The sequence below is a fragment of the Panthera onca genome, chromosome B1, assembly GCF_046562875.1.
Source record: "Panthera onca isolate mPanOnc1 chromosome B1, mPanOnc1 haplotype 2, whole genome shotgun sequence".
NCBI lineage: Eukaryota > Metazoa > Chordata > Mammalia > Carnivora > Felidae > Panthera > Panthera onca.
Window position 1 is genome coordinate 33,295,657 of NC_138342.1, and position 22,950 is coordinate 33,318,606.

Sequence of the window (22,950 nt, forward strand, 5' to 3'; positions counted from 1 at the left end):
TAATTATCCCACTCTAATTCTTTCTAGAACAAAGTTAGACATAAGTATCTGAAATATTTTTTTTCTCTTATTCATCTCTGTAAGCCTAGTCCCAAACATAGCAGTTGTAATATATGTGCTATACCACAGAAATACAATGTATTTAAATCCTAAAGGGCCATGTATTAGGACACACAGTCAGTCTCTCTCTCTCTCTCTCACACACACACACACACACACACACACACACACACACACAAAATCTTCTAACAATCCTGTGAGGTTTTCACACATAGATGAGAAAAATGAGGCTACAAAATATTGAACTTACTAAAGGTCACACTGGTAGTAAATGGTATAGCTGAAATTCAAACACAAAACTCATAAAATGCTGAATAAATGAATGGATGAAGTTCTTTCCTGATATTTTCAATGAATACTGGTTTTCTATAAAATACAGAATCCAGGAATAGAATGAAGACAAAAGCCTAAATGGGAAATTACCTTCTCTATAAATGTATATATGACAATGTAACGGTTGCTAATTTATTGACAAGGGTTATCTCCATCCTAATACAAGTGAAGAAAATGTATGCACACACAAGGATTTAGAAAGTTCTATTTACATTAACAAATGTCTACTAAATGCAAAGCATACTGTCTTGCTCAATTCCTAGGACCAATCTCCCTAGCTTAGTTCTCCAGTGTTTTCCCTGGAATTTGGCTGAACACTGGTGAGACAACTAAGCTGATCACAGATATACTCCTAATTCAGAGCTCACATTATAGTTAAATTAACACAAATAATTTATGTAAGGCAGGTTTTAATGAAATATAAATTTCAATAAGCAAAGCTAAAAGAACAAATGTACAAGTATAATTTACTAACCACACAAACATCTGCCTGTTTGCAAGAACAGGTTGGACTGATTAATAACTCCAGCTGAGACCGCAATTTCTCATCATCACCGAGAACCTGGTTAAATTTCTTCACAAAATCTTGTGCTTTCCCAGGGTCAGGCAAATTCTCTAAAAAAATTAAAGAGAATCAGTATTATAAAAGAAAAACTACTCTGCTAAACTAAGAGCAAGCTCTCTTAAAAATTATGCTGAATTATTTTCTCTTACTTCATATTAAATTGTCCCATTGGGTAAGTTATTTGCCTGTTTTGATGTTTATTATGTTATATATGGAATGAATAAGCAAACTCACTTGCTATGGTCATCAGTTTTCCAAACATGGCAGAACAGTTAGCCTCTGACTGAAATTTAAAACAAAAAGAAGTCATATGAACAAATTTCTGTAAGAAAATCCAAACTCAGTATTATACATTTTTTAAAATTAAAAAAAAAAAAAAAAAAAATCATCACAAACCAGCCACCAGAAAATCTATACCAGAAGTTGATAACAAAGAATTGTGGAGTAGCCACAACTATTAAGTCAGGACAAACAGAAGGAAAGGTGATGTCAGAAGGAAGGTATTTAAAAATTAAAAAAGGAATATACAATTTCCATAGAGAAAACATCTTGCCAGAAGATTGAACTGAAGATAACTGAAACAATTATACCAAAATTACTGTGAAACCATACATCAAAGAAAATTAACTAAAAATGTGAATAGGAAAAAAAAATTCTTCCTGAATAGTTCTATTACCTATTTTATGACCTATTACTAAAATAACCTCAAAACAAAACAAAACAAAACAAAAAAACAACTCAGAAAATCACCTCCTTTCCAAAAAGTACTCTGGTGCTCGCTTCAGCAGCACATATACAAAAAGTACTTCCGTATTGTCCAACACAATAAAGTATGAAATTTGAGTAATTGGATCAGAAATTGGTAAACTATGGTCCTACAGACCATTTGTTTTTATTAAAGGTTTGCTGAAACACACACTGTTTATTTACATACTGTCTATGACTGCTTTTGCAATTTTATAAAGGCAGAGTTGAGAAGTTCACCAAGACTTTATGGCTGGCAAAGCCTAAATTTTTACAACCTCATCAGTTACAAAAAAAGTTTGCCAACCCTTGCTTTAGCATCAATAGATCTTTGAAGGGTCTCTGTCTATGATTCCCTAGTTAAGAACACCTATTCTAGCAACACATTGAGAAATATATTAAGAAATTATTCAAGTTTCTTTCCCCCATCTTCCAGAAAACATTGGGCAGAATTTTTTTGTTAATTTGACTTTGGCATATTTATAGGATTGGCACTGGATTTGATACTGACTCTATATTGAAGGACCAAAAAATCATGGAGTAAAAAAAAAAAAACCGTGACTTTATATAGAATTTTATCTTGAGACTTAATTCTTTGAAAACTGATGAACTATGTATAAACGCTTAGTATCTAAAATGATAAACTAGATATCACCATTTCTTTGCTCATGCTAGAAAATAAAATTTTGTTATATTCATTTACAGTGAAAATTTTGTTTAGAAAACTACAGAAATTATGCGTAACTGACATTTGGAAAATACTCAAAATACTTTTTGCTTGCTTCATTATATGTAACTAGAGAAAAACTGAATAATGACCATAACAAACTATTAATTTAAACAAATCATGAACCTACTGTAGGTTGCTTGTGCAAATCCAATAGTTCTCGTACATGACTTCTAAGCATGTTCTGACACTTCCACATTTCATTGAGAGCTCTGTTAATAAAGTTATAAGCATGAAAAAGAGATAACGTAATATAACAATTCTGGTAACTACTCAACCATCCTACTTTTCTTGTTGCCTTGTATAAATACACCATGCTTGTATATCTACCTAAAATTTTAAGCACCAGCACTGACATTTATTTATTAGGATTAAGACAAGTTAGTTTAAAATTTTTTTTAAACATTTATTTATTTTAGAGAGAGACAGAGTAGAGGATGGGCAGAGAGAGAGGGAAGAGAGAATCCTAAGCAGGCTCTGCTCTCTGTGCTCCACTCTGTGAATGCAGAGCCTAATGTGGGGCTCAAACCTACAACCCGGGAGACCATGACTCGAGCCAAAATCAAGACTGATGGCTCATGACTGAGCTACCCAGGCGCCCCAAGACAGGTTAGTTTAAAATGGTAAACGTAAACCTTCTTATGAGAGAAAATATTTGAGAAGTTTAGGAGGATGAAAAAAATCTTTCCAGGTAAATGAAGGGACTGAAAGACATTCTAAGCAGGGATAGCTAGAATGTTCTGGCATAAAAGATAAAATGTCATCAAAATGCCTGCAACAAAGGAAACTTAAAAAAAATTTACAGATTTGGAACACAGACTATGAATGGAGTAGTATCAGGAAGCTGGAACATACTGTAGAAAAGGATCAGATTGTAAAGGCTTTTCATGGCAAGCTAAGACATATGTATGAAAGGCTGGAAAAATGAACTTCTTAGAAATGATGTAGATTCAAGGAACCAAATTTAACTTGAGTGTGTTTACTCTAGACTACTCTCTCTATGAAAGCAGATTTTCTTCTCTCACAAACAGTCCATAATTCCAGGTGTCTAGAGGACCTCTGAGATATTAGTCTATCTTGGAGTATTGTTTGCCAATATTCTGAAATATAAACAGAGACTAAACCTTAGGCCAGGAATTTACTATCTACAGTGAGCATTAGGAATCACTCACAAATTAAAAACAAATGATGGCTAATGCCTCCTTACACGATGCACTAAGGATACTACGTTACTTCTGTAGAATTTCTGCTGAAAATGTATAAACTTAATCTAATAATGAGGAAACACTAGATGAACCCAAATTGAGGGAATATTCTACAAAATAACTGGACTGGACTATGCAATACTCTTCTCCAGTCATCAAAGTCCTAAAAGACAAAGAAAGAGAGAGCAATGGCTTCAAGTTAAGAGACCAGACACATGACAATCAAATGCAATCTGTAATACTACAAAGGGGGAAAAAAAACCAAAACCCAACAAAGCACATTACTGAGACAACTGAGGAAATTTAAATACATATTAGATTAGACAATAATATTGTATCAATGCTAGATCTCTTGATTTGTCAAGAATACTCTGGTTATATCCTATTCTTAGGGAATATACATTGAAATATTTAGGGGTAACGGGATCTAATGTCTGCAAATTACTCTCAGATGGTTCAGAAGAAAATATTTATGTAGAGATAAAGAAAAAGTATATGCAAATGGCAAATGATAAAGCAAATGATGAATCTGGGTATAAGGACATCATAATGCTCTGTACTATTCCTGCAGTCTTTCTGTAAATTTGAAATTATATGAAAGTTAAAAGATAAATATACAAAATATACACATATTGTAATAAACACACACACACACACACACACACACACACACACACACACACACACGCTGAGGTTCTTTTCAGAAGAACCAGGTATCTCAACAACAGGACTTATTTACTTTTTAAAAAGCTTTATTACAGTGGAGTGACCACATATCCCAGTGGCCTAGGACAGTTAAAGTTTATATCAACTGTCTGATCAAAAATATTAATAGTGCCTTTCAGTCTCAAAAATATCCCAGTTCAGACTACCAATCATATGGTCATTCTACATAGAGGTGATCTGGATATACTCTCTTGCTAAAGAAGTAGTACTTAGTTCTTAGACATAGTATTGTAAAGCTCCAATAGTGTAATTTAGACTCTAGTCAACAGGCAGACAAAAGTAATTTTGACATGGGGATTTCTTTGAATCCCTGAAACGATATATATATTACGGACTCAGGTGCCAAAATATTATGTATATAGGAATATTTTTGCTTTTAAATTTACCTGAACTTGTGAAATTTTTCTCTATAAATATTTACCTGAGGTTCCTGGTTCAACTAGAAGAAGCAACAACCCCATCAACAACAATTAGATAAGGTGAAGTAATTTTATAAAATCTTTACTCCAAACATTCATTTAAAAAGTAACTTACTTGACAGCATTTGGATCCAAACTAGCATATAAATAATATAAGCATTTCATTCTCTCTTCTGTTTCCAGGTTGTGGGGGACAAGATACTGAGCAAAGATTTTCTCTACCAACAGTCTATGAAACAAAAAATACCCACCAATAATATAATTATTCTATTTTTTAGAAGCAACAGGCATTTTATATGTTAACCATCTTATGCAAAAATATCAGACCTATATGTGCAAATGGTGATGCCTATATGTGCAAATACAATGGAAAATATTATTATGTGACTGGTTCCTTTTCTTGGAGTACAGTTGTGGGTTGGGTTTTTTTTTTTTTTTTTTTTTTTTGAGTAATCTCTATGCCCAACATAGGGCTCAACCCATGAGATCAAGTCGCATGCTCTACCAACTGAGCCAGGCAGGTACCGTGGACTAGTTATTTTTAAACTTACAGCTAGTTGCGATTTGTGACTTTACTTTTTGTCAGTGTGGAACATTTGTTCTAAAAGGGTCATACATTACTCCTAAACACAAGGTGCTAGGCTGTTCCACCTATTCTTCTTCATCAGTCCTGATCTATAATAGTAAATTACTTAACACTACATATAAAGCTAACAATCAAGAACAGCTAATTGTCAAAAACAAAAACATTAACTTCCTCTAGTTATAGTTCAACTCTTTCCCCGTGGTGTCATTACATAAAATCAGAAGGATCTTCCTTCATATTGCTTCCTGAAAAGTTAGCTTTTCCTGGGCACATCTGATCTCTCTTTTCTCCACAGTCTAAATGCCTTACCAATACTGCAATAACTTTCTTGTAAGCTTATATTTATTATTCAATATCACTGGAATAAGAAAATACAAGAGATCCTCATTTATCAATGAAATGCACAGCCAATGATACCAAAGTAGTCAGTCTAATGCAACAAAACATTGCAAGTATTCTGCAAAAGCCAAAATCATCACTACAATTCAAAACAGAATTACAAGTAAAACTTGAAAAATGAAAACCTAAGTCCTTATCACTAGAAAAAAAATTTGTAACTAAGTTGCCATATCGTGATCTTTTCCCAATATATACAAATATAGAATGTTATACACACCTGAAACTAGTATGCTATGTATCAATTATACCTCAATAAAAAAAACACCACAGTACTACCTCTATTATATTTACAGTGTTTCAAAAAAGGAAGCATAACAACTAGCAGTTACTGAATAGTGCTGTATTGCCAGGCATTGGGCTAGGGAGCTCTATGTTCATTTTTTTATTTAATCTACATTACAATCTTGTAAGGAAAGCTTTATTATTACTCATTTTTTTGGATAAAACCAAGATATACAGAAGACGGTTGTGCAAAGACACACGTCTAATAAGGGGCAAAATGAACATCTGGCCTCTGGTCTGACTCTGAAGCCCGTGTCTATTTCATTAATTATGCTACTTGACAATTATTGCTAGTCTTATTTAAATATAGTATGTATAAACACAATAAAGTGATTTCTAAATTTAGAAATAATTATAAAATAGAAGTAAATTATGTTAAAAAAATTAAAAGCGTTTTTATATTCAACCATTCTACCAACATATTAGACTCACTTGTCATCGATGCTATTCTGATAATAAATATGCAAAAGCTTGTCCTTTATCCAGCTGACTTTCTCTGCAGCTTCTTTTCCTGCTTCACCATGAAGACAGTATTTCTTATAAAGCTGAGCAAGACCCATCATAGCTTCTTTTCTTACTCGCCACTAAAAAGTATAGTTTATTGAATGAGTGAGATACCAAACTTTAGAATGCTAATCTGTAAAAAACTGCCATTTCTTCAACTAGGTTGTACAATCAGACTTACATGTATATAAACTAGCACAATATTTATTTTCCTAAGCAACAAATTGCTTTACCAACACTGAACAGGTTCTTATTTATAAATCTGACTACTTTAAAAATTGTCTAATGCAAATACTACTACATCAACCTACCAATTTATTTCCCTCACAGCCAAGCCATCAGTAGTAAATCTTACAGAAGACTTCATTAGATTCTGTCTAAAAAAAATGTGCCCAAGTTTTAGAAGTGATTAAAAGGTAAAAGAGAAAGTGTGTGATTTACTCTGCAACCAAAAGCCCTATGATCTGGAATCCTGTATCCTAATTAAATTTATTTTGTTATTAACTCAGAATAAGAAGAGCAAAATTTAGTATCAAGATCTTAGAATTACAAAGTTGGAAAGTACCTTAGCGATCATCTTAAGTGAACTTCCTTACTTTATAGATTAAATGGGCAAATGATTTACCTAGCCACATACTACTAGTTACTGGAAGACTCTTTGGGACTTCTAGAGACTGGAACGGTTTACTAGGAGGAAAGAAAGGTAGTAGGAGGAAGGTAGATAAAAAAGGAGACTATAAAAACCTACAGTTAGAACCATAATAGTGAGATGTAGTAAAACAAAACAACAAAACAAAACAAAACCAGAAAAGATATTTATCCCAACAAGTCAGAACATATTATCTTTGGTTTATTTACATTAATATTTCTTTATAATTTTTTGTACAATTTCCTCATTTTTAGGCTATTTAGTAGATGAATGAAACTCTGTCCCCATACAACAAGTAATGGATGTCGTGTGACATTTCTCACATGAAACCAAAGACTGTAAGCAGTGAAATCTAAAGATTAAGTCCTGTCCTCACATTTTATAGAAGAGAAAACAAATTTCAGAAAGGCTATACCCAGGGCCATCTAATTTATTACACCAAAATCCAGGTCCTAAAATGTCTAGTAGATGCTATATGACCATACCATGCACCCTCAGGAAGATTAATTTATTTAACTCCTTCGGAAAGTATAAACATTTACAGAAGCTGGAGCGAAATGTTACTAAAAGGAGGAAATAACACAAATGGTAATACCTTAAATCAAGTGTGTGTATGGGGGTGGGGAGAGAGTTACCAGCTAATCACTAGGTAGAGTATCATTTCATTTAAATTAAAGCCAAGAGGAAAAACTTGTTCAAAGTTAGAATTACTGATACAGTTGCATATGTTCAACAGTGCCCACTTTACATATTTGCCTCCTCTATTTTAAAAGAAAGAATAAATACCTCTTGCTATATTTCATATCCAAGAAATGTAGTTTTACTCTGAAATTATTACTAAATGACACTGGTTTTAGGAGGACAGTGTGTTTTAAACTATGCGTCAAATAAAATAGCACACTGCAAAGGCAACCTCTGTTAAAGATGTTAGTAAGAAGCATGTCTAATCAGCCTGCCTTGCATGTCTGTCTCTTGCTTATAGTTGACACTATTCCTTAGGAACCACTTTTGTTGTTCTTAGTACTACTCTTATCAACCCATGTTTTCAACTGTAACCAGAGAGAGGAAATCACCCAAAAAAGTAACTAAAGAACTATCATTTCTGCCCTTAGCTTAGCAAAGCAATACAGAAATATCATTTTCATATAAAGTAACATATTCTTTTAATTCAATGAGTGATAGACCCAGCTAAGTTTATATAACATGCCAATTTTGAAAATGCTAACTATAAGAAAAAAAAAACAAACATAGGTGATCACTATTCTTTTGAAACTCATCATATAAGTGAAAAGGTAAAATAAAACTTTAATTGAGCTGCTCTTTTTTATAAAGGTAGGCTAGAAGACAAACCCATGCCTAATATCTGAAAAGCTATAGAACCCAATGTATTCATTTGTAAAGGTAATTAAAAGATACACAGAAAACATAAAAATTTTTAGATTTTTACTTAGTACTGTATTGATTTGAACTTCACACATAAAAGTTTTAGGTATACTAGGAATAATTCCTATTGTATTTAACAAACACTTTAAATATAGCAAATTACAAAAGAATAAAATTCCTCAGATTTTACCCGTTTATCCAGTGTTCTTTCCCTTACAAAGCCAAGTAGCTGATCATTCACTAAGGCAAGGTCTCTTTTGGCAGCTGTTATTATAGTAACAATGACATCATGACGAATTGCTTCTTCTGGATCATGTGATCTAACTTTCAAATATTCTGTAATATAAGAAAAAAACTAAAGCTAAATGTTAGCTATGATATTTGTCATGTTCAGAATGACAGAAAAAACCAATGCTTTATGTTTTTATCCATACCAAAACAATGTTTGTAAAATGTGGCATGAATTAAAATAATTTTATTTTTGAGGAGGCAATACCCTACATGATCACAAAATAAACTAGACCACACTAGGTAGCTATTACTGCAAAGTCACATCTTAATAAATAATGTATTTTACCTCAACTACTCTGGAAAAGTCAAATCACAAAGCAATATCTGATTTATATAGTTCAAAACTTAAGTTACAATACCTCTTTTTTGGTAAATACCATTTTGATAAAAGCATTTATTTACTAACACTAAATAAGTGAGTTCAAATGCTCTAAGTTCAAGTGAAGAATGAGAAATTCTAGTCTACTCCAGAAGATACTTTCCCACTTACTATTAGATATGTTACTATATTTAATTATCACATAGGTATAATTATTTGTGCCAAATCCAATGTCTACTTCCTCAAATGACGATTTCCAAAAAATTCCAAAGGATTACAATATGAAGATTTCAAATATAATTTTATTGTACAAACATAAAATCATTTATAGTTCATGACTGATAGAAATCTGAAATAATGTCAGAGTTAAAACCTATTCAGAAACTAAATTTAAGATCAAAGCTCCCATCTAAATGTATTTGTGTAATTGCTCCCATATTTGTAATAAATCAGCCAGCTTACCTGTGAGATCCTTTGCTAAATCTGGATGATTCATTAAACAGTGGCTGGCAAATTTCACACTTTCTAATCTCACAGGAACGTGAATGTCATTAAATCTACATGGAAAAAGTTGCTAAAGATTAGTTGTAAAGGCAACATAATTACTGTCAAATAAGGTATATCCACATTATATAAATGGCTGTTAATTATTATGACAGTTAATGGGTTCTGAAGGTAGAATATAAAGAAATACATATTTTCACAAAAACATTTTTGAAAACAGAATGTTTACCACACCAAAACAAACAAAAGTATAAACATATCCCTCAACCCACACTATCTAACTCTGTAGTGCTCCAAATTTAACAGCCTAAAATGATACAAAACAAACAAAAAATAAATATTTAAAACCTAGAAAATCTACATGAAAAAAGTTTATGGAGGGAAAATACTAGGAGGAATAAGAGGTAGAAAGCAAGAGAGAGGCAGATCCAGAAGTTCAAAGATGATTTTATAAAATGCTTGTGTCATGCTGCCTTACAACAAAAGTTTCAAACCCTGCGATAAACTTGTATTTAAATGCTCTTTTAAAAGGTCTAGTACATTGTAAAATTGCAATAAGTATGAAACACTTCATGTAGATCCACAAATGTAAATAAAGAGTTAAGCTCAGCAATTCTCAAATTTAAAATTTATTATGGGCAATTTAAAAACATTTATTAATTATAAATAAAGTGATTCTAAAAAGCAAGAAATATTTTTATTTTTGAAGTAATCTCATAAAATAACCAATTAAAGTTATTTAATAAACATTTTACGTCCATGGCCTTTTACTTCCTTAAACAATTTTACTTTACTAAATCATGCATTTAGCATTTATAATTTTATTTTTAAAATATTTTAAAAATATTTATTCTGAGAGAGAGAGAGAGAGAGAGAGAGAGAGAGAGCGTGAGCGTGCGCACAAGTGGGGGGGATGGGGTGCAGAGAGACAGGGAGAGAGAGAATCCCAAGGCGGCTCCGTGCAGGGGTCAATCTCACAAACCATGAGATCATGAGTTCGATGCTTAATTGACTGAGTCACCCAGGTGCCCCTAGGATTAATGATTTTCTAACTGCCAGAAAAAAATGAAAACATTACCATTTATGATCAAGTAAATTACAAAGTATCAAAACACTTACTGCTAAATAGCTAAGGTAAATAATATGGTAAAACTGGTAATACTTCTTTGTTTCTATGAATCAGAGACTGATTATTAGATATAGCAGTGAATGTAAAATTATGAATATAAGAAACTGCTTACAGCTGATTTAGTTTTTACAAGTGATTATTTTGCTATAAACACTGAGGCAATCACAAGGACAAAAATCACTCTTCTGTTTACTGACAAGTACAGTTGCTTCATTATCTCTAAGTTCTCATAAAATCAAGTTTAATTATTCAAAATAGCATTTAAAGACCTTCAAAATGGTCTGTTCTGGGAAAGTAACTTAAGACTGTCATTATGTCAGTGTCAGAGATTTCTCAGATTTGTTTGTTATACAGTAATATTTAACTTACTATTATTATAATGAATTTATCTTAACATAATTTCTAAGCCCACCTTCTGAACCAGTTGAATTGATAAATCTAAAATGTTCTCCAGAATACTAACAGTAAAAACTGGCTTTTCATGGTTTGAAGCAAAGCAACATGTACAGGGAATGCAAGAGGGAATCTGATAAATTTCATATTTTTCAACCTTACCATCATGTTGAATAGAATCTAGTAATTCTAGATTCTTGAGAAAGAACATTAAAGGCTATCTGAATTGGGTGCCTGGCTGGCTCAGTTGCTCAAGTGTCCAACTCTTGATTTTGGCTCAGGTCATGATTTCATGGTTCGTGAGTTCGAGCCCCACATCTGGCTCCTGTGCTGACAGCACAGAGCCTGCTTCAAACTCACTCTCTCTTTCTCAGCCCCTCCCTGCTTGTGCACTCTCACTCTCTAAAAATAAATAAATAAACTTAAAAAAAAAAAAAGCTATCTGAATGAAGAGCAATTATTTTCAATTTCAAAGTCATACAATACCACATTAGTTCACAACATACATGATTCAATTAGATAAGCTACAAACCTAAAAGATAAACACTAGTAAATGAATACATTGCCGGACTGAGGAATGGCATGGCCTGGATCATTATGTCTTCAGTCTCATGATTTAAAAATCTTAAGACTGAACATTTTCAGATGTTGCCTAATGACATTATTTTAGCAAAGATTAAAAAATGTTATGTGGTAAATAAAATAATAAGCATTCTTCATAAAAAATCTGATCTACAATTTGTTCTCCAAGAAAGACAGCAACATAGATACTAAAAAACAAACGTATCAATTGAAGTTTTGAAATGTATGGTTTTAATCAAGCAGACCATACTGACTGGCCTCTGAAACGTAAAAATTAGAATCCATAGAACTATATGTTCTCTTACCGTCCAAGAAAACATTGCCAAAGAGGACGATTCTGTGTTGCCAAATCAGAATCTTTAGAACCAAACAATTTAGCTAAAAGTCGAACAACAGCTAATCGTTCTTCTCCATCATTGCTCTAAGGAAAAAGAGAAAATAAATGAAGTCAAGGTTTATTCATCAGATTATAGAAAACAACATGATATATTCCCAAGAAGCTATAATTTCCTATTTCTGCTTACAATGACGAGAATTTTAAAATATCATATGCTCATATGCTCTTATTTACTATGTAGAAATTGATGTGAGTCCATGTTAGATCATTTGGTTCTTTGCTCTTATTTCACACCCCCTACAACTGCTAATTTATGGCCCCTCCAACTGCTTGTTTGCAATCTATAATGTAGAAATATGAAGATAATCATTCAATTCTAACATTCCCTAAGAGTTTGAGAAAAAATTCTGTGAAGGGAAAAGCTGCAAATAATTCCCACCCTAGTAAGTTTTCCTGTAAGAAATCTTTCCTGCCATTTGAGCTCCAGGGTAAACTCATATCAATTAAAATTTTGATATATGAAATTTTAAATGAGGATCCCCTAACTTACTGGAGAACAGGACACTGAAGAATGTCATGATTCAGGAAAACTCATTTTAATGGAAGAGCAAGAATTTTTAGAAGATTTAAAAGGTCAGGTGAACTGAACGCTACAAAAAAAAATCAAAACTTAGTTTGAAGTTGTTTTTCGATAAAGGCCTCCAATTTTCTTATCCTAAATCAATATATGCTATGAATTCTTTTCCAGTTTCACTAGTGATGTCACATCTTAATAGAAATTAAATTATTCTGAAACCATATGGTATGTGAAACTTTAAAAATCACATATTCATGTGCTCACTTCGTTCGGCAGCACATATACTAAAAATCACATATTCACTAAGAAAACAAAGACAGTAACTAAAAGCAATTGCTAATTTTTTTCAAACATTCAAATTGTTTTTGAATACCAGAAATACCAGTAATACCAGAAATCAAATAAAGAAATATTAATGGAAAAAGATACTACATTAAAAAAATAAAGGGATGGGATATGGTCTTTGTTACGAATGGCTTTTCAGGAATAGGGGTTTTATGGGTAAGAGAGGCACACTTATCAAACATGTAAAAATGAAAACTATATCAAGCTTTAACATTTATAATCATAAAAATGATTTTCTTTGATGAAGTTTTTCTCAAGCAATGTGACAATACAGATTAGAATCTTTTAGTAAGCCCAATCAACTAATCAACATGATTTATTTTTTTAAAGAAAAATCAATCTATCTCTTAAATGTCAAAAACTAAAATAAGTGGAAGTTTTATTCTACTGGTAACTACTTCAGTAGTTTACTGATTACTTCAAATGATGTGACATTTCAATATCTATATTTTTAACTACTGAAACTGAATGAAAACTTGGCCCCCTACCTTTTTAAAATTTAAAATATATTCCTTGAGTGAAGTTGGAATATGGTTATAGTGATGGTAAATTTTTTTTGGTGCAAAAATCACTTGGTGTCTCCCTCAGTTAATTTAAGTCCACACAAAGAAACCTAGAAATCTAGTTCTTAATTCCTTCCCACCATCTATCATGGCAATCTTGTTTAAGGATTGAAGAGGTGTGAGTTTTCATATTCAGACTCTATGAAGAGATTGAGAGAAAAAATTTTAATGCCTTATGCCTAGAAATAATTTGATATGGGAACATCTTTAGGCTGTGGTTAAATTCTTAATATTAAAAAATAAAACAAAACCTTGTTCTTCATGTGATATTTTCCACATAACAGGGTTTTTAAATTTTTTTTTATTTATACCGCCCCCCCCCCCCCAAGATATAACAGAGTTTCTTAGAAGCTTGGTACGATGTCCTTTTATACTATAAATAATGAATATTTATAATAAAGACAATATAGACAATTCTTAATTATCATGTACACGTTTTTTAAAGAGTCTAAAAATTGGAGTTCTAATCCTAAATCTTTTTATTTTTTTCTAATGCTTATTTTATTTTTGAGAGAGACAGAGCATGAGTGGGAGAGGGGCAGAGAGAGGGAGAACAGAATCTAAAGCAGGTTCTAGGCCCTGAGCTGTCAGCACAGATTCCAGGGCAGGGCTCGAACCCACAAACCGTGATGTGAGATCATGGCCTGAGCTGAAGTTGGACACTTAACCAACTGAGCCACCCAGGTGCCCCTCAAATCTGTTTTAACTGTGTAATTGGGCAAAATACTTCATCTTAAGGTTTTCACTTCAAAAATCAAAATCATAATGTTGGTCCTAACTATACAACAGTTTGATTTAAGGATCAAGTAAGATACTGGATATATAATAAAGCCCTTCAAAAAGTCCAGAGTATTAAGCAAATATAAGCTGTTATCTCCTATAGTGTGATTGGGATAGGAGATCAAGTGTCAAGTTTTCATATATTTGAGGAGTTATGAATTCCTTGTTGAGTTGGCCATAAAAAAAAGAGTATGCCCTAAGTCATACAGTAAAACTTTTGTCCTTGATCTATACCATGGAAGGTTCATACAGTTAAATCAAGACTCTTTGAGCACTCAGTTTGAAATCTTTTGAAGTTCTTAAACATACCTACATAATAATAAATACTATTTAATAACAATATGTATTGTAAGGGATAATACCATTTTGCATACCTATTATTTGTGTCATTGTGTTTATCAGATATTCAGCAACTAGGAGAGTTATAATTTTCTAGTATAATTCTATGACACCCAAATGAGAGAGACTGTTTTACTGAAATGATTAAAAAATGTACACCTTAACTAAATGTAAGAAGTTGAACTCACGTTTTATTCTTTTATATAGAACAACTATATTTATATCTTTTACAGTTATATATAAATTTTTCTCTTAAAGCTTAAAGGGCTTAAAAATTATAGTCAGTCCTACCTTTAGTTTGAATTCAAGCTGCGGCATGACAGATAATAATAAATGTGGATCTATCGCAAAAAGTTCCTGAATCAGATCAAATACATGTTCTGACAAATCACTTACTGACGATCTTCCCAGCACCAGGACTTGATTGAAAAACTATAGGAGATAGTAAACAAAAATAAAACATCCATTTAGTTAAAAAATTTGACATATTTTTTATACACATGTGTCTAAAAAACATAGATTTAGGCATTACATATATAACTGAAGGGGATGAAACAAAACAGGTATTTCAATTACTAATATATGATAGAATAGTCACTAAAATAAACCTCTAAATATCAAAATAGGAATGTCCAGGGAGAAAGATAAAAAAGATTAGCTTTCTTCTAAATTAAGATAGCATTTCTAGGAATCTTAACTTTCATAAAAACAAAACAACTTAGTTTTGTCACTCATTATAAAGAATTTTACAGAGAAATTTCTTTAAAACAGAAAAATTTTAAAGACAGTCTTTTTGTTTTTTATTCAAGTCTGACTAATTTTGCCATTAGTTTAATAATAGAGAATACTTAGGGGCACCTGAATGGCTCAGTCAGTTGAGTCTGACTCTTGATTTTGGCTCAAGTCATGATCTCACAGTTCATGGGATCAAGCCTCGCGAAGGGCTCAGTGCTGTCAGCACCTGGGATTCTCTCTTTCTCCCTTTCTCTGACCCTTGGGTAGAAAGGGTCACGCTGGCTGTCACAGGACTCTATCTCACAAACTGAGATCATGACCTGAGCCTAAATCAAGAGTCTGACGCTTAACCCACTGAGCCACCCAGGCACCTTGAATTTTTTTTTTTTTTTTTTATAAAAAAAATGTATTTGAGAAAGTCAAATACATTTGGATTCAGAGGACCAAGTGAAAGAAAGGGTGATGATATAAAAGCTAACTGATAATTTAAAAGAATGCTGGGAAGAAACAAAGACTATCAAAAGCACAAATTAAAAGAGACCTCTACTCCCTGCCAACATACATAACACACTTATAAAAAATATATTTAAAAATGCTAAAGAGGAAGTTGCACATAACTGACCTAAGTATATTTCTGGTAGTATCATCAAACAATATATATCCTTTGAAAAGCAACATACATGAAAAGTTAGGTAATATTCATACTTATTATACAGACCATAGAAAAAGAATTAAAAATAGTTTTAACAAGTTAAAAAATACACATACACAAAAAATGAATAAGCACAGAACAGTAATTTTGGAAGGATATATGAAAGTCTATTGGTAGAGGTTATTTATGAGAACTAAAAAAAGGGTATTCAGGGTTGAAGAGAGACACTTTTCACTGTATATTCTTTTGTGAAAAGAAACTTAGTTTTACCATATTTAAATATTAATTTAGTAATATAAACAATACTAATAATCCATACCACTGAATATACTCCCACTTGGGTTTTTTTTTTTAGTGTGGAAAATAACTCAACAATAGATAAATGCTACATTCACGAAGATAATTAATTACTAAAAAGAAAACATTGAACAAAATCTAAATGCAAGATAATAAGGAAATGGTTAGGTAAATTATGGGTATATGTCAGTTCAAAAAACATTTATAGTCATTTCTATTATAAATAAGATAATATCAAAATATAGAGATATATATAAATACAGACAATTCAAAATTTTATATAGCATATTTGAAAAAATAGAGGGGTGTGAGCACATGTGCAACAGTGGAATTAACTGATACATTAAAAGAATTATAAATTACTCTAGATAAGTGATTTTTTTAGGTAAGAAAAAGAACAAACTTCCATTCAATAAAGTAAAAGCAGTATTCTTATTAATATGTAACAACTATTTAAGACAGAAACAAAACAGTTGAGAGGAATGACCCAGAAACATAAACATAAATGGACACAGAGAGCCAAAGGTAAAGAAAGGAGAAAGTAAGAGAGATCAGCATATTGGGGAGATAAAAAGATAAATATAAATACAAACGCAGTAAAAGGGGTGAAGTTGTAGACAAGTTTTCATAAAATATCTTCTATCTTATGCCATTTAAAAATGTCAAAGCTTATATATGTATTTTATATTTGGTCACATCTGGATATATCAGTTCTTTTATGTATTTGTTTTAAATAGGTGAAACTGTTTATAGGCTAAATAAAACTATATGTAAAAGATCCCAGTAAGTTAATACAATGGATTAAGAATTATACAATTATAGAGTAAATATAAACAGAAATACATACATTGGCAATGCATGCCTCAATAGTCTGGACTGTCCTTTTCAACAGGACTTTTGCAAGGTCAAAGGACTGTTTATTTAAGTTCTGAAACACAATAAAAATATGCAAAGTTACAAAGGAGTTTGTGAATTTATGAGACAGCACCATAACGCTATTATCTTCAAATCTATAAACTATAAAGCAAAAAATATCACTGGATCTCATTTAAGGTTTTACCCAATATTCTCTAGACAAGTGGTCTTAAATGCAGAAGTTGCAAATAGTGCTGTAATTCAAAAACAAACATACATTAGTTAGCCAAAAGCTCAACCCTATAGTATGTTTAGTTTTATTAAATAGAAAATGGACCTTAGGGTTTTTGGGTTTGTTAACCAGTTTGAACTATCAATTCTACCCCTGAATCCTAAATGAATACACGCACACACCCTAACCCATCATCCTAAGTATTTCACTGTCTAATCAATATGTCCTCTAAGAAAGAGTACACCTGCAAAGTATCTCAAGAAAAACAGCTGGTCAATTATACTTGTGAAATGTTGAATACTGTGTTTGCTCCTCAAGATTCCCTGTACACTGTAACAAATTAAAGGGTCTGAGAAAGATCACAGAAAAGACCTATTTAATTTTTAAAAACTTACTTGGAATGGATTTCTCATTTTAAAGAGTACCTATCAATATTTCTATACTTGGGAGTTTTGGACCAAACTGAGATTCATTCACCATCATCCTGCACCTCTCCCAAAAAGATGCTAGGAAACTTTTTATGCAAAGAGCCAGATGGTAAATATTTTAGGCTTTTTGAGTCATACAGTTACTGCTGCAACTATGCAATTCTGCTGTTGAGCACAGCCACAGGCAAAATGAAAATGAATGAGCATGGTTGTGTTCAAATAAAATTTTATTTACATAAATAGCTAGTAGGCCAGATTTGGTTCACAAGCCACAGATTCTTGACCCTTGCTCCAAGATTTTATTCTACTGGCCAAAGGATAAGATTAGCTCAAAATTAAGGCAACCTTTCTATTTCCTAAAAGGATATATATATTTCTTAATCATAAAAATACTAACTAGAATATAAACACCAAATATGCTATCTATTCCTCAGAGTTTTTCCTTTCTTATTTTGCCTGACATATACTTCCCCCTGTTTGCCATACTCTCAAAATTCTGGCCAATTACAGATTCATTTGAATTAATAAAATGCAAATCATATTTAGAGGCAGGAGAAGAACTTATAATAATTAACTGTGTTATTAGAGAAGTGTAATTAGATACACCTTTCATCTAACATCTGATAACAGATCACTGAACCATTAGAGGAAAAGAGCAAGAAGGTGAATATCACTAAGGTAGACTGAGTATGGCCCTGTGGTAGAGTCTGTGGAAAGCTAAGTCCTTCAGTTCCTTAGGAAGACTTAGCAGAGAGAAACAGAAAAAGGAACCATAGGGAGAAATACACAGCTCTGAATCATCTCTTTCCCCTTAACATTAACCATATAGTTCCTGCTTCTACCAAATCTCTTTTTCTGAAAATGTCCAAGAAAAATGTAGGATATGGATTCTGAAAAGAAATACAATTCCTATGTTCCACGTCTATGTTACAAAGGAGGCAATATTTTTCTTCTTTCCATAAAAACCCATAAATCACCCCCCCCCCCACCAACCAAAACCTAACCAAGATAGTACTCTCACTTCTTTTAATTCCCACATTAGATATGAGTGGTGAATGTGAAAAATTCTTGTTTTCCAGAAAATAGGCAGCACTTCACTGAATGAAAATCTTCTACCATTATAATATGTTAATCAGTAAACCTTCTAAAAACAATAGCTACAAGACTGATGTGTGTTACATTATTTTATTTGGGACTGGAGAATGATAGTGGGAATAATTACATGACATTGCAATCAGTGAAAAACAACTATTTTTAGTTGTTAAACAACATTAACCTTTAATATCTTCATACTATACAGACCTTATGTGCAGGAATGAGGTTAATAAGAATGGAGTCCAATAATTCTTGAGTAACTCCATCACCTTCCATGATGATAGAACTCATCAAGTCTAGCATGTGCATTTGTACCTTTTTATTGTGGCTATTGCTTAAAAAAAAAACAGAAAAGAAAAAAATCGGGCTTACAAAAAGAAAATTATATTTCCCAGTTTAAAACAACTATCTCAGATATAAAAGAATTTTCCACTTGAGGGAACCATGCCAATAATGGCAAAGAAATTTTGATTGCTCTATTTACTTTCTCCCTCAGCTGTATGGTACCGTATTTTACAAAACCAAAGACCTTTAAAATGAATTAAGTCGCTATACAATTAGGATTCAGAGTGAGTTAAATTCAACCAAACAAAAACATCAACTTCAAAGAAAGGACATCTTTGCTTACATGACCCCAGATTCTAAAAGGTGATAAAATTTCAATTAAGAAAGTACAAGATAATGAAAGCAGACAGTCTTTCATCCCTTGTATCCTTTTAGATCTTAATATATTTCCCAAAATAAAACTTTATATAAACACCAAAACAGCCTCAACCAATACAAGTAATTTTTGCTATAAATCTTTGTCACTAGAGATTTAATTTACCAATACTGAAATCAAAAGTCTGATATCAAATGTTTACCAGAATTTATGACTAGAAGGTTCTGAAAACGTCAGTAGGTATCTCTCAAAGAATTTCAAATAAATGAAAAATCAAGCCTAGAGTCACTTTTACTCCTACTTCCTTAGCCAGTGAAGAGTCAAATGTAGGCTTCCTCAGTAAATGTCTCTACCGCTGATATAGTGCTTATCTAAAAAGACTAGCTATAAAACCTTTATAAGTGGTAGAACATCTAGTTTTCTCTCCTTCTGACTGCATCTTAACTAAAGACCTGACCTGTCTACTTTCACATTTATCAGATATATACGTAAAGACAAATCAAAAGAAATGATATAATTTAGTTATACTACTATATACAGGGAAGTTTAAATCAAGACCAAATTTTAATATTATTTACATATCTCTTAATTAAAAAAAATAATAACATGAAATAATGTATAGGAGACCTGTGGAGCACTTGATGGTAAAATGCAAAGATGACAATTTCTTAAGTTGGTAGAAAAATTATCATATTACATACACCGTTTCCTAGAACTTTTGGAAAGATACCCCATTGCATGCCTTCTTCCAAATATCCTGTCTACTAAAGAATATTAGATCATGATGAATCAACTATATAGTGTTAAGGGGGAGTGTGTGTAAGGGGTTAAAAAAAAAAAAAAGAAATATTCAGGTTGACACACACACACAAAAAAAGTGAAGAGAGTAGTTAACTCTCAGACCCAAATATACTTTGGGATAGGAAAGGACTAAAGTGAAGATGGTTTCAACAGGTTCTAGTCAAGATGCAATAACTGGGATAGAATTTACCTTCCTACCTGAAACAACTAAAAAACTGAACAAAATATATGAAACAACAGTTTTCAGACATTGAACATCATGCACATGTTTCTGAGAGAGGTTGACAATTTTCCCAGCTTATTGACTGGTAAGTTTCCAGTGTGGGTAGGGAAGATCCTGACAGAGACTAGTGGTTTTCCTGAGTCCGGAAAGACTAGAGTTTGCAGGGGAAAGACTAGAATATCAGAGGGGAGAGACCTATTCAGAAAGCAGGTTTGTAAAGGGTATCCCCTGAATCTTCAAATACTTAAAGACCAGGACTTGCATGTGAAGAAATTTCTTCAGTTTAGGGAAGATACTACCTGAAAGGAGGGAGCAGAGTGAAGAATCCTTGGAACTTACAAAAATCTTAGAATAGTGCATTTTCCAATCACAATAGAAAAATCTCACAGTTCACAGAGCATCTCGTAGTCAGAAGGCTAAACCTACATATCCAAGCCTCAGTAAGTCTCAAGCACAAGAAGAAAGAAAACTTCACGATGGTACATCATAATCAAATTGCTTGAAACCAGTAATAAAGGTAAAATCTTAAAAGTGGGTAGAGAAAAAAAGATACATTGTGTAGAGAGGGACAAAGATTAAAAATGAAAAAACTTCTCATTAGAAACAATGAAAACCAGAAAAAGATGGAGCAACATCTTAAAAGTACTGAAAGAGAGAAAAAAAAAGAAAAAAGCCTATCAACTTAGAACTCTTACCATGAAATAACTTTCAAAAATGAAAGTGGAATAAAGATATTCAGACACATAAAAACTGAAAGAATTCTATCAGCACCAGACCTGAACTATAGAACATGTTAAAGGAAGTCCTTCAGACTGAAGAAAAATAATAGCACACAGAAATCTGCATCAACACAAAGAAATGAGGAGCACCAGACAAATGGTAAATGTGTCAGTAAATACAAATCAATGAGCTTCTCTTTCAAAAGGCAAGTCTTTTACTCATACCTCATTGTGAATTAAGTAGATAGATAATGAGGTCAACAATAAACTTAGATCTTTAGGTTCAGGAAATAAAAATATTAATGGATCAAAGAAAGGTGTGTGTACAAGTAATTGTGAGAGGAAAGAAGTGTAAGGGCAGAGTGCGAAATGGACTTAAGGGGATATTTAAGGTCAATAAGATGGGCAGACTGATGGCAGTTTTAGGAGTTTTTAAATTTTGTTGATTTTAATTTTAAAAGAAAAAGTTGCGAAAATGTGACAGGATGCACAAAATGGCCACAAATTATTCTCATCTCTGTATTCATATGCCTTTAAAATGTTGTTCCTCCCATGAAGATATGGAGTCTAACCAACCTTTGTGTCTGGGCTTGATTATGTGCTTTGTTTGGCCAGTAAAATATAAGTAAACATAAAGTGAGTAGAGGTTTAAAAAGTGCTTGTGAGGTAAATCATGCTTTTTCTTGCTACTTTTGAAACCTAGTCAGCATTTGAAAAGTCCTGGGCTACCTTGCTGGATGATGAGAAGATGAGAGAGACACATGACCTAGTTGTCCTATTTCTCAGCCAACTGCCAGACGTCTTGCCAACTGACTGCAAATACGTAAGTGAGACCACCCCAAACCAAAAAGAATTGCCAAGCAGAATCATGAGCTAAATAAGATGGGGGCTATTTTAAGCTACCAAGTTTTGGGCTGTTATGCAGCAAAAGCTAACTAACACAAAAGGTAAAGTTTATATATTTTACCATTTATTTACAGGCCTTCAGTTAGTTGCCACAGGAAGCTTTTTTCTCATGCAGTCTCTTTATAAACGTCTATTTCTATACCATTCCAGTCCAGTCCTTTCCTGTTTATTCCAGGTTAAATTCTATTCCTACCATTCTATCTAAGGAAATACAAAACATGATAGTATTCATAAAAAACTACAGAAAACCCTAGAAATGTGCTGTCCAATATGGAAGCCATTAAATAGTAGCCACTTGGCTATTAAACACTTGTAGTATGAACAGAACCACATACTGAAACAATAATGCTTTTGGAGGGGCGATTAGGTGGCTCAGTTGGTTAAGCATCCAACTTGGGCTCAGGTCATGATCTCACAGCTCATGAGGTAGAGCCCTGTGCTGGGCTCTTGTGCTGACAGCTGACAGCCTGGAGCCCGCTTCAGATTCTGTGTCTCCCTCTCTCTCTGCCCCTCCCCTGCTTTCTCTCTCTCTCTCTCTCTCTCTCTCTCTCAAGAATAAATAATAAACATTAAAAAAATTTTTTTTTAAATAATGCTTTTGGATA

The 22,950-nt window shown here is 32.5% G+C and overlaps 1 protein-coding gene across 2 annotated transcripts in view; it reads right to left on the minus strand.

Moving 5' to 3' along the window:
- Positions 1 to 22,950, minus strand: part of PDS5A (PDS5 cohesin associated factor A) — a 137,664-nt gene that overhangs the window by 66,566 nt on the left and 48,148 nt on the right. For both annotated transcript variants that reach the window (XM_060655208.3, XM_060655207.3), the window contains exons 6-16: positions 19,243 to 19,369; positions 17,273 to 17,353; positions 15,033 to 15,173; positions 12,106 to 12,221; positions 9,655 to 9,749; positions 8,773 to 8,918; positions 6,479 to 6,630; positions 4,895 to 5,008; positions 2,560 to 2,641; positions 1,193 to 1,241; positions 869 to 1,008 (exon numbers count right to left, since the gene is read on the minus strand). In XM_060655208.3, the coding sequence (XP_060511191.1) occupies positions 869 to 1,008; positions 1,193 to 1,241; positions 2,560 to 2,641; positions 4,895 to 5,008; positions 6,479 to 6,630; positions 8,773 to 8,918; positions 9,655 to 9,749; positions 12,106 to 12,221; positions 15,033 to 15,173; positions 17,273 to 17,353; positions 19,243 to 19,369 (1,243 nt within the window). The remainder of the gene's footprint in view (positions 1 to 868; positions 1,009 to 1,192; positions 1,242 to 2,559; positions 2,642 to 4,894; positions 5,009 to 6,478; positions 6,631 to 8,772; positions 8,919 to 9,654; positions 9,750 to 12,105; positions 12,222 to 15,032; positions 15,174 to 17,272; positions 17,354 to 19,242; positions 19,370 to 22,950) is intronic.